This window comes from Diceros bicornis, chromosome 9, assembly GCF_020826845.1.
Source record: "Diceros bicornis minor isolate mBicDic1 chromosome 9, mDicBic1.mat.cur, whole genome shotgun sequence".
Classification (NCBI taxonomy): Eukaryota; Metazoa; Chordata; class Mammalia; order Perissodactyla; family Rhinocerotidae; genus Diceros; species Diceros bicornis.
In genome coordinates, this window is record NC_080748.1 from 78,249,468 (window position 1) to 78,271,908 (window position 22,441).

At 37.5% G+C, this 22,441-nt stretch overlaps 1 protein-coding gene across 1 annotated transcript; it reads left to right on the forward strand.

Moving 5' to 3' along the window:
- Positions 1-1,506: 1,506 nt before the first annotated feature.
- Positions 1,507-21,010, forward strand: LOC131409972 (protein-lysine methyltransferase METTL21E-like). The gene is made up of 5 exons (XM_058547709.1): positions 1,507-1,582; positions 2,413-2,436; positions 16,664-16,830; positions 17,868-17,985; positions 20,550-21,010. The coding sequence occupies exons 1-5, from the start codon at positions 1,513-1,515 to the stop codon at positions 21,008-21,010; spliced, it is 840 nt and encodes a 279-aa protein (XP_058403692.1). The 5' UTR covers positions 1,507-1,512.
- The last annotated feature ends 1,431 nt before the right edge of the window (positions 21,011-22,441 follow it).

Consider the following 22,441-nt stretch of genomic DNA (forward strand, 5'->3'; position numbering starts at 1 on the left):
ATCCTGGTAATTTGATTCCTGCGTCCACAGCACTGCTGCACACATTCACAAACATGCTGGTGTGGTTGTCTGATTCTAAAAATGATGTTTCACACCCAGACAGGTGACATGAAAAAATACATGACCCCCATGTCGTGGGACGTCCTAGCTGTGGAGTCTTAAATAACTCTTGGCATTGAAGTTAAAAAATGAATCGCTTTGCCCAAATAGTCTTCACTCACTTGCAAGAGTGGTTTAGATTCACCTATCGCCTCCATCTCTGTTCGTGAGACACTCACGTGGAATAGTCTAGTGTTCTTCAGCCCCCTCATTTATGGGCATTCCAATGAAATATAACCAGAGGCTCCGGAGCTGCAGCTGTTAGGATCCTAATCCTCTGCGAGGACTTGCTGCCAGCGTGTACAGTAGTCAACTGCGTGCTTTGGTGCTCACCTTTCGGGCGCTATCAGAGGTCTCAGCAGCAGAACAAAAGTTGTGGATGGTACTTTTTAACCTTCTAGAAACTCAGCTAACTCATTTAGGTATGTCCAGACTTAACATTTAATAAATGTTGACCTTCAGGCAGACGTGTATAATAAAGACTGCTTTCTTTAATGGAAGAGAAGCTAAATTGGGAACATAACATGTGACCACTTTTGCTATTGCTTAGCCGTGTGACCTCAGGGCATAATTTAACCTTTGATTTGTAAACTGTAGGGGAAATGATTTGTCTTCTAACTTACTGAGGCATACTGTAAAGAAAAATGTGGTTGTGGAAAGTGTTTTGGGATCCTTGGAATAAAGGAGTGCTATATAAATTCATGGTAGTATAGTGATTATTTATTATATGACCCCAAACTGAAATGTAAAACATCAAATCGTTGTTTTCCAGAGTTGGAATAGCAGCTTGTTTAAGCTTATTCGCATAATGTGTTCTATTTGAGAGGCATAAAATACTTTAATTTCTTCAATTTTAAATATGTTTGCCAAGATGGTATGGATTCTTTAAAGTGGAAGCTACTCAAAAGACCATTTGGTAGCTGGACGATTTGACACTGGGGACGTGTGAATGATGCATTGACTGGAACAAGTGAACTTCACATCTATTGCTATGGGGAGCTTTATTTCAGATTAATACTATGATTTTCACTACATTGAACAAAACCCAGTTTCTCCAGAGTTTTAGTTGCCTCTTAAATGTTAGGATTGCTATCTGACTAGTCAATATAAAGATGATGCTTTCTTAGTGATAGCTGAGGTAGTCTCTGGTGAAGAACGTGTTTTCTTTCTCCAGTAACTTCTAAAATTTTTGACTCTGAAGCCTTTGTTTGAATTTTGATTGGTACTAGATAGATTATGTTTTGATGGTCATTCTTAAATCATGGTTTAGTAATATATGCTATTTTAATATAACTTTCTCTGCTATATTTTATGTTAAGCTTTATTCGGTAAAGATAAAACCACTTAACACCCATTTTGAATTAATTATTACCATTTGATATTTTAATGTGTTATTTGCCTAGTTCTCAAGAAATGATCAAGAAAACATCAATATATAGCCATCCATTATTTCATCGCTTAATGGATCAAGAAGCTCAAAAAGGTAAATTACTTTATGTTTCTTTATGTAATTTGGCCAATTCTAAGAAGAGAAACAACTAATAGAATATAAATGCTTACCTTTGCAGTGTTCACTCGTGTCTTAAAGAGAGCTAGGACTTTCATCAATTGCATATTCTATCTTGGCTTATGTTTGCTAACTTGTAAATATCTCTAATAATGTTACTGCTCTATACCTACTGTCTTGATATCTAAGAGATAATTTTGACAGCAATAAGTTAAATATATAGACTTGCTAAATATTTAGAGGTTTTTTTAATCTGCAAAAGTGGAATAAATTTTTTTCCCAAGTGCTATATACTAAATACATGATTGTGATTTCTAAGTTATTTCTTTTCAGATAGGAAGATTGCAAGAGAGATAAAAATCGTTTTATGTAAAACTACAAGTTTTTATGCATGCTTCTATGAAAGATTATTTTTAAACTATAAAAGCATTTCAAGCCCGTGTTTATGGTCCCTCTGATATATTAATTAGAGACAAATAAATAATGCAATTTGACCTCTTGGTGTAAGGAGAATTTAAGTTTGAATTCTACTACTAATGTAGTTTTTTGAAATTGACCCACTGTTTTTACATCGTCTTAAATATCAAGTGTGACTTTGCATAGATTACGTAATATAACTATCCTCATTGTCTTGAGATAAAAAGTGCAGACATAAACTCTGATATACACTAGAATTATTACTATGTTTTTGTAGAACAGGTGTAGTACAAATTTAATTATCTTGGCTGCTTTCTTTCTCTTTCTCCTTTATCTACACACTGTGGATGTTTTCTAAGGACTATAGTCCTGTTTTTTTCCTTTTTTAGGCATACCAGGTGGCTTCTACCTAGGTGAGCATGTCTTTAGGCCAAGAGAGCTGGGTGTATGCCCAGTGTTGGCAGGCTATGAGGCTTAAACACACATGGTTTTACTGTAGTGATTTTTGCAAACCTAAACATTTAAAGTTGTAATCACTTAGAGAATCCAGCCATTTAGATGATTTGAATGAAGAAGCAATTTCTGTGCAGTTTATGAATAAGGTTTCATCATTATCATTACCATTAGTAACAATGCTTGGTTTCAACTGTGTGTACAATAATTTGGTAAATTACAAAGGAAATAGAAGTTCAAGGTAAGGTTGAGACAGAACTAGTATTAAAATATTTTATAAAATGAACAAACACACCCTATAATCATCTATGTAGCCAATAAAAGCTTTAAAAATATGTTCACAGGCACAGTGCTAAGGGGATTAAGTGTGTGCTATTGGGGCAGAGTCAGATGGCATTTTGTTGGAAAGACTTCCACTAACCAGAAGAACACTCAGTTCTCAAGTACTGAAGGATACTGACTTTTCCTGTCCTAACAGTTTTATACTTAGTATCTTGTGCTAGAAAAGGATGGAGCAAACCTATAGCCCAGTTCTTCTATTTCAACACTGGCCTGAAGATCCAAGAATTATGGGATGTCACTTTGTTATACACAGATTAAAGTTAGGACTATGGTAGATACTAAAAATTGCTCTGTCTATGCTTTCTAATGCTACGTTATAATCTAAGTTGTCTAAAACCTCATCCTCATTAACTATTCCAAATATTTTATGTTGCTTACGTCTTTCCAACAGCCACTCTCCAGCTGTTTGCACTGGTAACAATGTGTTATAAAATAGTGGGGTATGCCTCAGGATCTACAGCCTTGTAGTAGGTTCATCCTAACTCAGGGCTCGGTGATTCCTGAGCACGACTCCCAAATTTGTCCCTCCAACTGCTTACTTGATGTCCTTCATAGTGCCTTGTGTTAGGTCCGCTCCTTCAAGAAGCAGATGCCAAAATGGTACTAGACATGCAAGAGATTTATTGGGAGAAATGTTTGTGGAGGACAAAAAGGAAGGAACAGAAGTAGGCAGGGAGAGCCTTCAGATCATGATGCAGGTCTGACACTTGTGAGAGGAGAGAGAGCAGGACAGGTTGGGAAGGAAGAGCCTCAGACTGCAACACAGTTCTGAGAAAGTCTTGGGCAGGCCGATAGGGAGTCCTCGAGCAAAACCTGCCCACTAGAGGAGTGTCCTCTATGGAATGGGAATGGGCTAGCTTTAGTAGGCAGCCTGAGGGAAGCATGGCCTCTGAGGAGCCAAAGGGACAGCAGCTGGCACTGTTGGGCAGCTATTCTCTCCGCAGTAGATTCTCTTAATCTGAGCAGCGTACCTCTGTGGCCAGCATGTCATACCACAGATTAATATGCATTAAAAACTAATTTTTCAGACCAGTTCTGATGGCCTAGTGGTTAAAGTTTGGCACGCTCCACTTTAGTGGCCTGGGTTTGGTTTCTGGGCGTGGAACCACACCACTTGTCTGTCAGTAGCCATGCTGTGGCGGCAGCTCACATAGAAAGACCTACAACTAGAATATACAGCTATGTACTGGGGCTTTGGGGAGGGAAAGAAGAAAAAAAGAGAGGAAGATTGGTAACAGTGTTAGCTCAGGGTGAATCTTTCCAAGCAAATAATAGTAGTAATAATAATAATAATAATAATAATAATAATAATTTTCCCTGGCAGATTTACCCTTCCACCTATATTTTCTATCTCAGGTTATGGCAACACCATTTCCCTGGCTACCAGAAACCTGGAATCATCCTAGTCTTTCCTTTCTCCTCATACCCTTCATCATTACATCCCTTTGGTTTTACCTCCTACTGTGTTTCCCAATCTCCCACCCCATTTGCAGCATCAGTTGCCTTGATTCAGGTCTTTATTATTTCTTCTCGGGATAAAATGAAGACTTCTTAGCATAAAGTGTTTTGTGTTTTATCTCATGCTATGACCCCCATTTACCCTATATCCTAGTCCTCAGAGTTTCCCAAGTTGACTTTTTTTTTTTTTTTTGTGAAGAAGATCAGCCCTGAGCTAATATCCATGGCAATCCTCCTCTTTTTGCTAGGGAAGACTGGCCCTGGGCTAACAATCTGTGCCCATCTTCCTCCACTTTATATGGGACGCAGCCACAGCATGGCCTGACAAGTGGCGCCTCGGTTCACACCCGGGATCCAAACCCGGGCTGCCAGCAGCGGAGTGCATGCACTTAACTGCTATGCCACAGGGCCAGCCCTATTCAAGAGACTTTTTGCCAGTGGGCTTTTGCACATCTCATTTCCTATGTGTGGCGTGTCTTGCCCTCTCTTATTTGACTGACAAACTCATAATCATCAAGGCTCAGGTCACTCTTTCCAAAGCTCTCTGAGACGGGGAGCTTTCTCTTTCTGTTTTTGAATTAACTAGTTGAGTCTCTATTATAGTATTTATATTTATAGTCATAATGCTCAGGTATTCAATAACTGAGTGAATGAATGAATTAGCTATAACTGAGGCCTGTTGGCTGGACTTAAAATTTGCTCATTAATGATGATCTTGTATTTCTGGTCACCATTCAGTTGACTCTTTTCAGGACCAAGTCTAATGTATTACTTAGGTCCATGAAAATCTTTCACGAGGATTTTCGTAAATCTTTACAGAGTTGGATTAATGGGTAATATGGCTTTTATAAGCAATATTGCCTTAATATGTGAAGAAGAAAGTTTGAGTAATTCTATTGTTGTTGAAGAAACATATCAAACTATAGTGAGTCAATATATTTAATATACTAGTTGGAATGCTATGGAGCATATAATTACTAATGTGAGAATCATTTACAACCCATTTTACATGTTTAAAAAGTAATATCTGCTAAATAAGACTGATATATTTCCACATATTGAATAAAAATAACCTCATAAATATAACAATCTGCCTCAGATGTCTTCAAAACTCAGGTTTGAGGGTCGTTTGAAAGTCAATTGTTGCCTTTGAGGGGAGGTCTACCATTACTTGAAAAGCTCACAAATTCATGCTTGGCTCCTAGACCCAGTGCTGCTGCCTTAGTTCAGACCCTGGCATCTTTTGTCTAGATTATTGCAACAGTCTTCTAATTAGCTTCTACCATAGCCTTCAGCTGCTGCTGCCCGGGGTAAGTTCTTAAATATCAAATCTGCCCACGTCAGTTCTTGTCCTAAGGATCTTGATTGGCTCCTCCTCACCTTGTACAACAAAGGTCAGCATTGCCCGCAGGTCTGATCCCAACCTGCTTCTTCAGGCCTGTTTTCTCCAGCACCCCAACATGCACCTCATACACCAGCTTCCCGGATCTTCTGATGGCTCCTGAGAGCTTGCCTCCCCACCTTGGCAGGTGTTTCATCTCCCTTGACATTAGTTCCTCCCTTCCTTGCCTGGCAGCCTTCCTTATCCCTCCAGCTCAGCTTAAATGTCTCCTCCTTGAGAATGCTTTTCTTGGTTTGACCAACCAGTGGTGCTTCCCATAGCACTTAAGAAATATTTCTTTTATTGCACTTATCACACTTCATTGGCATTTGTTTAGTTATCTGTCCCCACTATGATACCAGTAGCATATTTTGAGTACAACTAATTTTGGTTTTTTTTTTTTCCCACTTGTATCCTGAGCAGTCTCAGTAAAAGATGAATGTTCTTTCTTCTTAAGTGTAGAATCATTTGATCCACTTGATTAAAGTTACAGCCTCTGTATATTCTTGAAACTAAGCAGACCTCTAGACAAAAAATATTTGTGAAATCTTTTCAGGAATTAGGTTCAACATAAGGGCTCAAGACCTTGGCATTGCTGAAGCGTTAGGAATTCTATCTTTTAGGTTAGCCTGTGACCATTTACTAATCTGAAAATATCTTGACATCTCTTTTTTTTTAATCTCTAGGTATTTCTGAGAAGCACATGACATTCTTCTTTGAATAGAAGATTCAGTTGAATGACAGGCTCTTTCATTTAGTAGAGGGGTTTTCACTTTAAATTTTGCTGACGGGTTTTCATGACAGCCCTCAAATGGAAGCTTAAATTCACTTGTCATAGCTATTAAAGAATTTTTTTTTTGGTGTATTTCTGTGCTCTGACCCTTCTATTTATTATTGTTGTTATTGACCTTAAAAGTATAAAAGAGAAGTATATGGACAGAGGCTCTATTTTTGAAGCCTTACTGCAATCCAGCCTCAGAAGTCAATTCACTGTTGAATTCTTCTCTTAACGAAAATCATCATCATAATGTGACAGAATCTTGCTAATTTTCACTTCATACTTGAAACCCCTTTAATTCTCAGGAGAACGAGAGATTCTTCTGGTAGGTTTTATTCACCATCAGCAAAGATTTAATAGTAGGAAAATGGTGCTAAGACTTTTTTGCATCAAAAAGCATTAAAATAGATAAGCTCAAGATAGCAACATAATTGTAATACTATCTTGATTATGTTTTATTTACAATCTGTTTTAATATTTATGTTTCAATATTAAATTCATTAATAAAATAATACGCTAAGATTATAGTAGATAGCTTTTATCTAAAGGTACAGATATTGGAAGTTTTCTGCTTTCATATAGGGACACCAAGATTCAACATTTTGGGAAACATTACCTGGTTTTAGTTATTTGTCTTGGGGCCTAAGTGCTAGATAACAAGAAGAGAATATGTGTGGAAAAATTATTCTTCAGAAATGTAAATTAGAATTCCGTTGTATGATAATGCTATTAATTTTTGGAGGAAATTGTTCTTCAAATCTTAGCTAAAAACTGAAGAACATCTACTAATTCATTAGTCTTCTCAAGATTCAATGCCATATTCAACAAATAATGAACATGCACTCTGAGGGACACGTTCTTTGTACATTATGTTTGGAGCATAGACTCCTCCCTTTTGTTACAGCAAGGCTACGTTACGGATGCCCTTACAATCGTGCAGCCCCTTCCATTAGAGTCCAGTTAAGAGATTCTTGTCATCAACCATGAAATGGGTGGTGATAGTGCTAAACTTAATATTAAACATGGCTTTTGATTTAAATAAATAACTACTATTAAAATTGTTAGTTCAAAATCTTTATATGGAAGTTAATGCTGAAAAATAGCAGTCAAAGTTTTAAGATGGAAATTATTGTTTGTGTGTGCATATTTGCTTTTAAAATCCCACATATTACATCTCGATAAGTTATTTTAAGCAGCCACGTTCGTATATTTTGGCTTCCTTGTATAAATTATGCTAATTTTCATGAGTGTTACTGCTTATGGAATGACTGTGATATTCATATGTATTTATATGCAAAAGAGAATATTAATGTAAAACATTGTCAATCAACTTTTATTCAACCTGATAATGTTTTCTATATGATACATGGTTATCCTAAGTATATAACTAATTTTGAATTACCATATATGATGGGTAGAGTTGTGCATTTTTAGAGTGTATTTGCAATTTATAGTGGTTATTGTTGTTTCATGAAATCTCTTTGAAGATACTTTATTTTGGAGGAGGTGTAATTTTCAATTATAATAATATACTCACATATATATTTTTAAATCTTATTTCCTTATAAAGGTAAAGATGTGGTCATTCTTAAAACAATGACTAGCTCTGTTCATTTGGAAAGACAGTCAAAAAAGCAGGAATCGCTTGTTATTACACTGCAGTTATTAGGACCACAGCACTATCTGGTCAACTAATCTTTAAAAGAGAGTGCAAAGTCAGAGATGTCAGTTTGTAGCAGTAAATATTCACTGGCAAAGTTTTTATGTCAAAGATTGGAACTTTAGGAGATGCTCCTGGGATTTAGTGTACTGGAACATCTATTAATCCCTGACACATTAGGTGGCTTGTCAAAGAAGTACCACATTTACAAGGGGTATGTGAGGAGGCCCAAGAGAGCACATTCTGCTAAAGGTCAAGGAAGCAATTAAGGTTCCCTGCTTTTCTCTTAAGAACTTCCATAGCAAACGCAACCCCCACCCCCATCTTAGTAAGGTAAGTGAATATAGTGAAATGAAAGTTAAAGTTCAAGTAAAACATATTACCAATATTATTTGGTTCTCAGAGCTCTTCCTGAATATGCATGCGTGCCATTGTTTAAGGAGAAATACAGTGAAAAATATTAGAAGAGGTGGCTCTTGGTGAAGAATATCAGTTTTTCATCTCTGTTTTCTCTGCATCTCTGCCAAGGGTCAGTGTTTGTGGTGGGGGTAGAGTGGGTTGGTAGATTGGGCCCTTCCCACGGCATGTAGTGAAGTTGGACTTCTGGGGAATACTTGGTTCTTTCTGGATCCTGAGCAGGACTCTATTAAGGGATCACAGAATTTAGCACAGGAAATCATCTTGGCTGAAAGTCCCTGCTGGGATTGTGGCCTCCGAGGGAAGTTTCAACAATGGCAAACTTAATCTACCTCTGTCTTGCTATTGTAGTCCCTGAATACTAGGGAATGATGTTACCGGAGCTTATAGGACAGAGTTCGGCAACATCTTCCCTTAGGACTGGACTCAAGACCCTCTTGCACTCATTCTTGCCACAATACCATGGAGAAATTTTAAAGTCTCCTGAGGCCTTCACTTACTCCTGAGTCCAGAATTTTTAAGACTGGTACTGGACTCTTAATTTTTTTTCTTTACATATTTTCTCCTTCCTTAAAATTTTAGGACACATTTTAAAAATGAAAGGTTGTTCATCTCACTTTTAGGAAGAATAGATTTAAAAAATTGCTGGTGTCAGATTTTGGCTTAGTATTAAGAAGAATTTTCAATAATCAAATTTTCTAATTGCAGAATGGGCACCTTGTGTAGTAGCACATTTACCCTCATTGGAAAGAGGTTGAACAAGTCAGGCATGTAGTTTATGCCCAACGTGAACTTGAGGTTCCCAAACTAAGTGCAAGGTTAGGCTAGAAGGCATCTAAGGTGTTTTCCATCTTGACTTTCTAGGATTCTGTGACATTTTATTTAATTTAATTAATTAATTAATTTAGTTTTGGGGAAGATTGGCCCTGAGCTAACATCTGTTGCCAATCTTCCTCTTTTCTTCTTTTTTCTCCCTGAAGCCCCCAGTACATAGTTGTATATGCTAGTTGTAGGTCCTTCTAGTTCTTCTATGTGGGATGCTGCCTCAGCATGGCTTGATAAGCGGTGAGTAGGTCCACGGCCAGGATCCAAACCGGTGAATCCTGGGGCGCTGAAGCGGAATGCATGAACTTAACTACTGCACCACCAGGCCGGCTCGACATTTTATTTTTGAGTGTTATATCTGTTTTAAATGTCTGAATAACTGCAAATTTGGAAAATGTTAAAGTTTTTAACTTTTGAGATTTGGGAAATAAATTTCCTAAGAGGAACTTGTCTTCTATGAAGACAGGAATGAGAAATTTTTGTACTTCCCGCAGATTTCCTGGAAATACGTTTATTTGTTGTTTATTTACTTAATTATTTTTGGATCTCAGGACATAGATGTGAGTGAATCATACCTATCAGGTCATGGTGCACTCTCATCATGCAAGACACAGCTCTTGTATGTATATCTGTCTGTTTCATTCATTCATTCCTCTTTTACCCATTTCCTACTTCCTTTTCCTTTCCCCGCTTCCTCTTGGCAACCATTTTAGTGTGCTTGATGTTTATCTTTCTGTTCATATGTGTTTTCATAAAGCACGTACAGTTTTGTGTGCAGTGTTTTAATTTAAATAATTGATATCATGTTGTAGATATCATTATACAGTCAAGTGTCGCTTAACGACAGGGATACATTCTGAGAAATGTATCTTTAGGCGATTTTGCCATTGTGTGAACATCGTAGAGTGTACTTACACAAACCTAGATGGTATAGCCTACTACACACCTAGGTTAAATGGTATTAATCATATGGGACCACTGTTGTATATGCATTCTGTTGTTGATCGAAACATCGTTGTGTGGTGCATGACTGTATAGTTTTTTCTACCCTGTAGTATCCATGTTGCTAGGCATTGATCTAGTCTGGGCTTCGAACTATAGCATGGTGCTCCAAGGTATGTACCTACCACATCGCCCTAGTGATGGACATCAGATTGCTTCTCCCTACCACCATTACCACCACTACCAATGTTGTGATACATATTTTCATACCTATCCACTTAAGGACTTGTGTGGAAATTTTTGGAGGGGCTGTATACACAGGAGCAGGATTGCTGGGTCATAGGATATTTGTATATTTAGTTTAACAAAATACCATAAGATTGCTTTGCAAAATGAATGCAGCATTCTATATTCTCACCAGTGGTCCCTGAGGTTCTGCTGTCCTCACAAGCCCACCATCACTCAGCATTGTCCAGCTTTCTAATTTTTGTCAGTTGAATGGGTGTAGAGGGACACCTTGTTGTTTTAATTTGTGTATATCTGAGTTTGAATGTCCTTATATTGCTTTGTGGCTTTTTTGGTTTCTTCTGTAATCTGCCAGTTTATATCCTTTGCTTGTTTTTAAATGTAGTTGCTATCCTTTTCCTTGTTAATTTGGAGATTATACAAATTTCTTATATATTCTAGAAATTAGTGCCTTTTCAGTCTCAGACATTATAGAGTATCTTCTCTCATTTCTCATCTTTTAATCTTGTCCATTATGTCCTTCATCGAATAGAAATCTTCGCTTTTGATATAAGGATCTTCATCACTTTTGTGTTTTGCAGGTTTAAAAAAATTTTTCTCCTCCTCAATTTCACAAAATATCCTCCTATACTATTTACTATTAAATTTATTTTTGTTTGCTTTTCTCATTTAGGTCTTTAATCCATCTGGAATCCACCTTTATAAAAAATATTACATAGAGGTCCAGTTTTATTTTTCTCCATATAATGTGCCAGCTTACCCATCCCCTCTATGTACACGGGTCTGTCTCTGAGATCCCTGTTTTGCCTATTGGTCCATTTATCTCTTGCACCAACACCATACTGTTTTTGTTACCATGGCTTTGTGGGTGTATCTAAATATCTAATAGAGCAAATCCCTTCCCACCTTGTTCTTCTTTTGCAAAGTTGACTTTTCATGGATGTTTACTCTTCCCTATAAATTTTGGAGAGAGTAGATCAAGTTTCTCAAAAAACCTAATTGGAGCTATGGTTGATATTGTATTGAATATATGACATCTTGATAGTATTGTTACCCCATTTAAGTGTATAGAATCTCTCTCCATTTATTCATATCGTCCTTTATATCTTATACTGAAAAATATTTCAAATACTTTCAAACTAGTAAGTATGAAGCTGAGATTGCTGAATGTAATTACAGCCTTGAGGTGTGTACAAGAGTATTTCTCTTGTACAAGTGTGTACAAGAGAAATACATGCTTAGAATGGCAGACATTTAACGTTATGTGCTCTGGATGTAAGCCAAGATTCTGTTCTACATGAGAAATCAAGAATTGCAGGCCTACATGCTTTTATTGGTCAAGTTTTCTCTGAGGCAGGACTTTGCCCAGCTCAGCTGCCATAGGCGGGCTGACCTATTAAGGCACAGCTACCCCTCCTACTAGGAAACAACGTGGCCCGATCAATGCATTAGGCTGCTAATCAGAAGAGCAGCTTCTCCTCTCTTATAAGGAGGAGCTAGTAAGGGGACTAGAAAAGGAGGAGAACATGGGAAAAGGGGCCAGAATGTTGTAATAAATGATTTCATCTATTCTCTGATCACTCCCCAACTGGGGCTATGCCTTCTTCATCCTTAGCTCCCAGTCCTTTTTTTGGAGTGACAATCTTACTTGCTTAGTTCACAATGATGTCGCCTTTCTGTAGTACATATCTCTAATCTACAATTTAGCTGTCACCTCAGTGTATAGACACATGGACTCCATAATTATCTAAATTCTCTCTTTTGTTCTATTACTCATCAAGTCCTATTGGTTTTGCCTCCTAATATCTTTGGTTTTGTCTCCTTTTCTCCATCTCTACTGTATTGAGTCAGGTACCTTTGTACTCACCTGGATTATGACTGGTAAATTTTATAAATGGAATTCTAGTTTCTGGTCTGAATGATGATGATGACAATGGTGATGATGACGATGATGATGACAATGATGGCAACAACAGCAGTAATGATCATGACTATCGCTACTAATTGTCATTGAGTCCTTACTTTGTAGTAAACATTGAGTCACTGCTTTTTATGATTATGTCATTTAATCCTTATAATAACTCTATGAGGTCTGGGTAATATTATTATCATTGATTTAAAGTTAAGGAAACTGAAGCTCAGAGAGGTTAAGCATCTTGCCCCTCAAGGGGCAGAGTTGGGATTTGAATCCAGACTTGTTAGAGAGAAAGCCTTTGTCGTCATTGTTCCTCCTTTTGGAGTCTTTTTGCATAATTTTCTCTTCCTTATCATGTATATCTCAGTTCAGCACCACCTTTTCAGAAAGATCTTACCAGACCAAGCCCTCATCAGTCACTCTCTATTACATCACTATTTAATTCCTTCATGGCCTTGACCACTCTCTGAAATCATTTTTGTTTGCTAGAATATAAGCTACATAACAGTGAAGATACTGTCTGTCTTGTTCATTGCTGTACCTCAAGCACCCAGGCCAATGATGGCATAGTAGCCCTTAGTCAGTATTTATTGAATAAATGAATGACTTACCCTTAATTACTACACGATATTTCCTTCAGTCAGTTCTCCACATCATTACCCAATCCACTCATATCACTTTCCTGCTTAGAGTTCTTCACTGACGCCTCCATTACCTACAACAGGAAACTGAAACTCCACGGCATTATGTGTAAGTGATGCTTAGTTGATATTTGCCTGCTTCGTCTCATCTGTCACTCACTTCCCACAATTGAACTATTTAGCATTATATATATATTATGTATTGTATATTATACTAGTATATATTATATACCATTATATATAACAAAAGCACACACGATATAATAAATAATAATATAGAATATCCCTGATGTCACATTCTTTCATGGACCTACACCTATGCAAGTGCTCCTCCTTCTCCTGGACTTTGTTTTCCTCCGTTATACCCTTGTTATCTTTCAAATCTCTGCTTAAAGATACCCTCTCTGTGAACTTTTCTATGATTTCCACAGGCTGACCTGGGGTTCCTTTTTCTGTGTTTCATTGAGCATTCCTTTCACCTCCATTTTAGCAATTGTTGTATAACACTGTAATTTTCCGTTGGCTTGTCTCTCTCTGCACATCTGTAAGCTTCACCAGCACAAGGACTGCATCTTTGAATTTTTTTATTCCCAGTCATTAGACAGTGTGTAGACTATAGTAAGTACTCAGTGACTCTTTGTTGAATAAATGAATGAATCCCCTAGCCTGTCATTTGGAGCATTTCTTTTCTGCTTACTGAGAAATCTTACCCCCATTCATTCACTTTCCTTCCAAAGTCTGATATCTCTCTCTTGCCATGGGCTTCCTTTCGTCTGCTACATGTACTTTCTCTCCTACATTTCCTTCGCACACTGTATCTCTCTGACAGCTCTTCTTCATATGATGGCATGTAGTTATTTCATTGATTCATAGAAATTCAGTTGTGCAGTGGTCCTAGTCCAGTTAGACCAAACATCAATCTGATGTATCCTTAATATCCTGAAAGAATAGTCATTTGGTTTCTGTTTGATAACTTCTGGGGATTAATTGCTTACTGCTTTCTGAGGCAAGCCATTCCATTTTTGAAAAGGTGTGACTTTTAGAAAAATATAAAAAATCTGCCTTATTGTAACTTTTCCCCATGGTTTCAGATTCTGCTTTCTGGGAACACACACACACACACTCATATTTTTATCTCTTCTATTTGCCAGTCCTTCAAATTTATGAAAATTCTTGTGTTCCCTTAGGTCGTTTCTTTGTTATGATGAAAATGCTGATCTCCCCAACTGTCCTTGTATGGCTGAGTTTCAAGATTTCTCACCTCCCTGTTGCTCCAGTTTCTCAATCACCTTCTACAGTGGGGCTTTCCACACTGAGCACAGGGCTACAAGTGTGACCTGACTAGTATCAAATAGAAGAGAGCCTTTACCTTCTTCCTTTCGGAAATTATATTGTTAATATGACCTGGGTGTAATAGCTTTTTTGATAGTTGTTTATACTTTTGACTCATATTGAGCTTTTGGGCCAATTACATCTATGTATCTTTCCCTCTCCAAAAATAGTGCAGCCTGAATGTGGTCTTTACATTTGTCTTTATTAAGTGTCATATCATTAAGTCCAATCCACTGGTATAGCCCATCAAGATATTTTGTATCACAGTTATCTAGCATAATTCCCCATCACATTCATATCATATGAGAATTTGATCACACTCTTAATATAATCGGAAAAACCAGTAACAAAGTGTTGATCAGGGCAAAACTGAGAATATACCATTTATTAGAAGGTCTATACAGGTGGGCATCAAAGCCAAGTGCTTTGGCGGCACTATGGAAACTAACTTGCATCCAATCCAGAGTTTCCTCATCGGGATGTCATGAGATACCACCTGTATTACTGAAGTTCAGATAAATTGTGTCTATGCATTTCTGGTTTTCCTGAGGGCAGGAACCATGTCTGTCTGGCCAACTGCAGTCTTCCCATCATCTGGCACTGAACCTGGCACAGAGCAGGACCTTAGTACAGTTTTGTCGAGTAGGTAAATGGAATAACCAAGGAACAAAGGTTCTTCTGGCTTAACTTTTAAAAATGAATCTTTGCTGTCTCATCTCTTCCTCTTTTAATGAATTACAAACTGTTTTTCCTTTTCTTGGCTTTTGTAACCCTATTCCTTCCTTATACTTGAAGTTCAATCTTTGTTCTCTGTCTTCTCTTCTGAAGAGAACTAAGCTGCATTCATTAGTGCTGGGGTTGGGGAAGTGGCAAAGAGCAGAGACAAGACTTGATGGATCCATGGGTTTGAAGGATGGGTATAAGAAATAAAATTTCTCTAGTGGCGCAAATTGTATTTTAGATTAAAGGTTAAACCTTAAGATATTTACTTTATGAAGCTGTCTCTGGTAACCTCTGCCACAGTGATTTCCCCTTTTTTATTTAACTCAAGAACTTTCAAGTCTGTACCACACAATCCAACATTTCAATTACATTGTGAGCTTGTTTTATCATTCAGTTTCATGACCAAAATATAATACCAGCTATAATAATAATAATAATAATTGTAATTATTGTAATAATGATTGTAATTATTATTATCATTTATTGAGCTGTATGTAATTGTAGACAAGGTGCTAAACACTTTACATACATTATCTTTTTTAAATCTCCCACCACTATTTGATGTATGTTCTTTTATGTTTCATATTTTACAAATAAGGAAATGGAGCCTTAGAAAGAGATGTATATCTTCCTCCATAACTAGTTTGTAAATTCTTAGAGACAATTAGTTTTTTAAAAATTACTCATAGCTTTTTAAGAGTTTAGAGACGGGGCTTTGGAGCAACTGAAAAAGGAGCTCAAATTTTGGTTCCATCATTTACAGGTTGCATGAGCTTGGTCAAGTTAATAAAGCCCTCTGAATCTTAGTTTTGTTATCTGTAAAAGTGCAAATAATAATGCCTCACTCACAAGATTTGTTGCAGAAATTACATGAAATATCATATACAATGTATTTAACATGGTCTGGCATGTTAAATATATGCTCAGTAATAGATAGTTAATGTTGCTTATTAACCTTATGCAATGTTGCAGATGTTAAGATGCATGATTTGCCCCAAAATAATAATATAAAAATAAGTAATAATAAAATAATACAAGGGCATATTGTTGGGTGGTATTAAATACCTTTTATCTGAATAAAGGCAGGTCATAAAGGATGTACTACTATATGTTATTGAAATAACTGGAATTGCACTGTGTAGGCAATATGAATAGTTGACATCTTATATTCCATCACCAATCCTTTCTCTTGTTCTAGATGAATAGATTGGTAGCCCTTCAAATATACTGCTTTTAAAAAAGTATATCAATTAGTGTTTGTTTCATGTAGCCTTGCAGAAATGAATAGTGGTGATGTCAACTTCAGTGAAAATCGGAGGGATGTTGCCACCCCGATATATGAAATGTTAGCTTATATTGTGAGTTATTTTCAAATAGTTTACCTCGCTATTGAGTTTCCCCTAAAGTCAATGAACATTGAAAAGTAACCTATGCTAGGTAGGAATGCTACATTTGCATCAGGTTCTTCTCCTTTGTCATGGTTTTACTAACACAACCACAACCATTGCCTTTTTCTTTTCCTTCCAGAGAACAGAGAAGATGATGATGACAAGGAAGTGGTTGCACAGATCATGGCAAGATGTTTTGTTCCAACTTTAATAACAACCGCCTCCTGGGAGGGATTTCATTTTGTTGGTCACGAGATTCGGATTACTGAAGCCACGGATTGTTATGGTGCCGTTGTTTGGCCATCGGTATAATTTCATACAAAATTTGCTACATCTCAATGATTTTTCAGCCGGTTTTGCTTATTATTATGTACTATTTGGAGGAAGAAAATAGGTTCCATAGTTCTATTTTGCGACCTCAAACAAGACTAAAATTTAGAAATCATAAATTGGGAAAATGCTTCCACCTATTAATTCTATTTCTGACTTGTAGGGTTAATAAAGAGTGTTGTTTACACCTTCAGTTTTTTGTGACTGTAAGAGTTTAGAGTAGGGAACATTTTTATTTCCCATTTAGCTGACTCCATTTGAGTTAAACAATTATAATGAAATCTGTATCAGTCTCAACATGCAGAATATTCTGAAAGGCCGCCACTCCTTTACGATTGTCCCATGAAGGGTGCAGATCCCTCACCACAGTCAGCCCCAATTCCACACACTTCTTTGAAATGACTATTACTATTAAGACTTGCTTTCTTTAAAGATAATCAAACCTAAGCAACTGAACTCCATATTTTTAGTTATGTTTTCTTTCCAACGAGCCCCAAGGACTTTTTTTTTTTTTTTGTGAGGAAGATCAGCCCTGAGCTAACATGCATGCTAATCCTCCTCTTTTTGCTGAGGAAGACTGCCTCTGAGCTAACATCTGTTGCCAATCCTTATCCTTTTTTTCCCCCCAAAGCCCCGGTAGATAGTTGTATGTCATAATTGCATATCCTTCTAGTTGCTATACATGGAACACGGCCTCAGCATAGCCGGACAAGCTGTGCGTCAGTGTGCACCTGGGATCCGAACCTGGGCCGCCAGTAGCGGAGCACGCGCAGTTAACCACTAAGCCACTGGGCTGGCCCCGCAACGACTTTTTCTAGCCTAAATGTCCAACCTATCAGAGGATGTACTTGTGTTGATAATTTTCTGTAGTGATCTGTATGTATACACACATATACTCTTGGGGCACCCATACATGTCACAGCATTAGTGAAATGTTTATCTAATAGAGCTTAATTTTGCCTTCTGTTAGTATTTGCCAAGCACCACTTTTTTCTTTTTTTAAACTTTCATAGGCCCTTGTTCTATGCTATTTTCTGGAAACAAATGTAAAGCAGTATAATATGGTTGACAAAAATGTGATTGAAATTGGAGCTGGAACAGGGCTGGTCTCCATCGTGGCAAGTTTACTTGGTAAGTAAGTATTTTTGATTGAATGGGGTCAGAGAATTTAATGATCCAATATCATTAATTGCTTTTACTATCCAGTTTACTATGACCTGGGCCTATTTTTAACTCCTTAATTGTTTGAATGGGCTTCATCAAGAAACTCTACCAATTTTAAAGTCACCTTACTGATTTCTTTCAGAATTTTCTGTGAAGGTGTATGAATTCTTCTCAGAGAGTGCTAAGTCACCATGTATTCTAACTGGGAAGTGCACTTAAGCATCCTGGCTGCTAGAGCAGATGTGTGAAAGCCTAGGCATAGGCATAATCTACTGCTGCTGACTCTGATGTTCTTTATTTAAATTTTAGCCCTACTGCAATGTTCCCGTGTAGCTGTATATTCCTTTCGGGTTTTGAAGTCCTATGCTTTTATGAAAAAGCATTCTTAGAATACAGAAGGAGTATTAGAAATCACATAGAAACCACGTCTGCTTCTAATTTTAGGTGTTCGCCTTTGAATTTATTTTTTTTAGTTCATTTCCTTTCTTCTTTTGCAAACCCTTGTTCTCTCACTAGCATCTTCTTTTCCAACTAAATGTGTGATGATCTCTATGTATGCCTAAGCCTGCTCCAGTTCAATCTTTTGTTGTTGTTATCTCTTTCATTGCCTTAATTTAGCTGCCTTCTCTGATGTGTGCTACCCAAATCTGTCTTGATTTCCTTGATCTTCAGAAGTGCACACCTGCCACTCTAAAATCTTGAAAGGAATGCAAGGTTTAGCAATTTACAACTTTCTAAATGCTGGAGAAATGTAGGACCCCTGACGTCCTCCCTAAATAGTTTTTAAAGAAATTGGTCTGTCCTGATATTACTTTCCAAAGTCACCATTCCATTTAGTGTGGAGAGAGTCAGGCACTATTGGATTTATACCTGAAGGCTTCTTGATCTAGGAGCAGAGTTTGTGCTTTGGGAAATCATTTGTTTCATTAAAAAGAATTGATCTTGGGGCGAGGCCCGTGGCTTAGCGATTAAGTGCGAGCACTCCGCTACTGACGGCCCGAGTTCGGATCCCGGGCGCGCACCGACACACCGCTTGTCTGGCCATGCTGAGGGGGCATCACATGTACAGCAACTAGAAGGATGTGCAACCATGACATACAACTATCTACTGGGGCTTTGGGGAGAAAAAGGGAAAAAAAAAGGAGGAGGATTGGCAATAGATGTTAGCTCAGGGCCAGTCTTCCTCAGTAAAAAGAGGATGATTGGCATGGATGTTAGCTCAGGGCTGATCTTCCTCACAAAAAAAAAAAAATTGATCTTTTCAGTCTGCTTGCATAACTTGACACAAATGTCAAAACATGGAAGCTTTGTTTGGTCGGTATTCTAAAAGTGGTGGTGTGTGTTTCTCTAAATGCAAAAATCTTAATAGTCAGATAGTTTATATTCACTATGGGCGTGGGGTATTCTTTATCTTGGGATTTTAAAAAGATTTGTTGAAAATGATAGACCCACCCACACTAGCATGTAAAGAGTCATATTTCTGTGATTCTACCAATGACATGCATATTTTCCTCCTATTTTAATATTTCCCACAAAATACAATCAATGGCCAGAGAAACTTGCCATCATGGCTAAGGAATGGGTTCTAAAGTGATGTGGGCTGAACTAGACTTCTCTTCCAGTTCTGTTTTCCCATTCCTTACCCGAGTCTGTTCCTGTCTGATGATGTGGAATTGGCCAATCCTAAATTTATTTACACATTATCTTCAGGTTCTGCTGCTGCTCAAAATTCACTTTAAGGGGCAAATTTCACTGGTTATTGGTTTCTACAATTTTGCCCCCTCCAATTTCTTCCTGAAAATGACTATCACTATTCACTTTTAATTCAGAAATTATTTATATCTTTTTTATCTGGGCATTCTGTCCTGCATCTAAGATCTTTGGCTGGATGAGTACTGTATACATGTTGTGGATAGGTTTTAAACAGCTTTTGATGAGAAGATTTATACTTATCATGGGGTCAAGCTGAAAACTTGGGCATAAACATGGATGTCACGATACTTCCAACATAATGCCATTGAAAAGGTTTTTTTTTCCTCCCTCCACTTCTCACACTTAAGCACTTCCTGTTCAATGATAAGATGCCCAATGTTATATATACTCATTCAGCCTTACATGACTGGGGCTCAGAATTCTTTTAGGAAAGAACTTGTTCATCTTTCAACCATGACTTCTGGTTGTTCCAACAAGGGTACCAAATATTTTGAATTTCCCTTTCTCTTGATTATTTTTCTCCTAGCATGACTGGGTAAATAGAAAATAACAACAGCAACAATAACAAAACAAAAAACCAAGAGAACAGAAAAATGCAACAGAGTACAAAAGTACCATGGGAATCTAATTATTTTTAAGGGGTGGTGTAAAGCTGCCTTAGCGTCCAGTTTGAAGGGGATTTCTGTCCTGTGTGTACTGACCGGTCTTTTCCTTAGGGCTAGCAATTGTGCAGAATTGCAAATGCATGTTGGCTTAAAACCTAATTGCTTTACCTAATCCCATGAGGGTTATTTTTCCTACTGTCCTTTGTTTCACAGGTGCACATGTGACTGCCACAGATTTACCTGAATTACTTGGAAACCTGCAATATAATATTTCCCGAAACACCAAAATGAAATGTAGGCATTTGCCTCAAGTTAAAGAACTCTCCTGGGGTGTAGCTTTAGACAAGAACTTCCCCAGGTCTTCCAACAATTTCGACTATATCCTGGCAGCCGATGTTGTCTATGCTCATCCTTTCCTGGAGGAACTCCTCATTACCTTTGACCATCTGTGCAAAGAAACTACCGTCATCTTCTGGGTCATGAAATTCAGGTTGGAGAAAGAAAATAAATTTGTAGATAGATTTAAGGAGTTGTTTGACCTGGAGGAGATTTCTAGTTTCCCTAGTCTGAATATTAAGTTGTATAAAGCCATGAAGAAAAATCAGAGGAGTGCAGGATATCCTCAAAGGGAGGCTTGGAAAACTAAGGCAGTTTCTAGTAGATTATCCCTTTAAGGAAGACTCTGGATAATCTGACATAGCACTGACTTTCCACAGGGGAAACACACACACACACACACACTTGCCACACCCCAGACAGGGATTTTCCCAGATATAGCACATGAGTCTGGAGGATGGCAAAGTCATACTATGTGATCTTTGATTAGGACAATGTCTGCTTTCCTTATCCCTCTATAGCACCATTTATTATTATGATCATTTTAATAAATGGTACAATTATTGTTATTTTTAATGTATAACTGTAGAATGGTGGTTTTAAATAATGATATCTCTAAAATGAACATGCTTATTGTTTTTAACATAAGCTTATAAGATTCTCTTCCTAGAAATAAAGAAGTGGACTATAGTGGAATTTACAAATAAATCTGAAAGGGCAGATACGTAATGTGATGATAAATGTTAGATGGTTACAGTTTCTGTTAGCGCCAGCTTATAGGTGGTCTATCATCTCTGCTTGGCAGGGTGGGCCTCCAGCGCAGCCTCTGAAAGCAATCAAGCTTGTGGATTTGAGGTTATGGGCAAGGACATTTCACTCTAGTAAATGAAAAATGAATGGAAGTAAACGTAAAAACAGTTGAGATTTTGGAGGAGTTATTGTTTTATTTTTAAGCCAAGTACAGTTATTTTGTATCACAGAAACAGAAATAAATATAAAAACTTTGGGTTGAAAATATACATGAAAAGACTTAGGCTTCTAATCTCAAATAACCAGACACGGCTGGTTTTGAAGTTTAAAGCTCTTCTGATGAACATATATAGACCTAGATATTTGAAATCCTATGTGATTTTTTCACATGGGCCTTAGAGATTAGAATAAAGTCTGAAGTAATTAAAGTGAGTGTGAGGAGAGCAAAAAATTAGGATTTTATACCACGTAATGGGACTGTTTTGGGTGGTAACTGTACTTCAGTGTCCCCAGGGATGTTCCTTACGCTGTCCCTCTGCCCTCAGGGTGATGCTTGCTCTCTTAAGCCCAGTTCTTTCTGCTTTGCTGGAATTTTTCAGTCTACTGAGGGGTTAGCAGAGCTGAAAAGATTATTTCCTATCACCTTGACCTGTAAGCCAGGATGCAAATATGCTTCCATTGGATTTTTTGCTATGTGTGGTTCATAGGACCATCTCTCAATAATTCCCAGTATTTACATGGCCCCTTATACTTTTCACAACCCGTTAGATATTTAAAGTCATTTAATCCTCACAACCATTCTAAGAAGTATACCGAATATCATTATCCCTACTTCACAGATAGGCTGAGGTGGAGAGGGGCGGAGTTGCTTGCCTCAGGCCCTGTAGCTGCAGAGTGGCAGCCCTGGGGCAGTCAGTCCAGGTCCATTTGAGTCCAGAGCCTGTTCTTTACCATTGCACTGCCTTCATTTATTTAAAACAGTAATTTCCAAACTCGTTTTTAAACGAGTGAAGTCATTT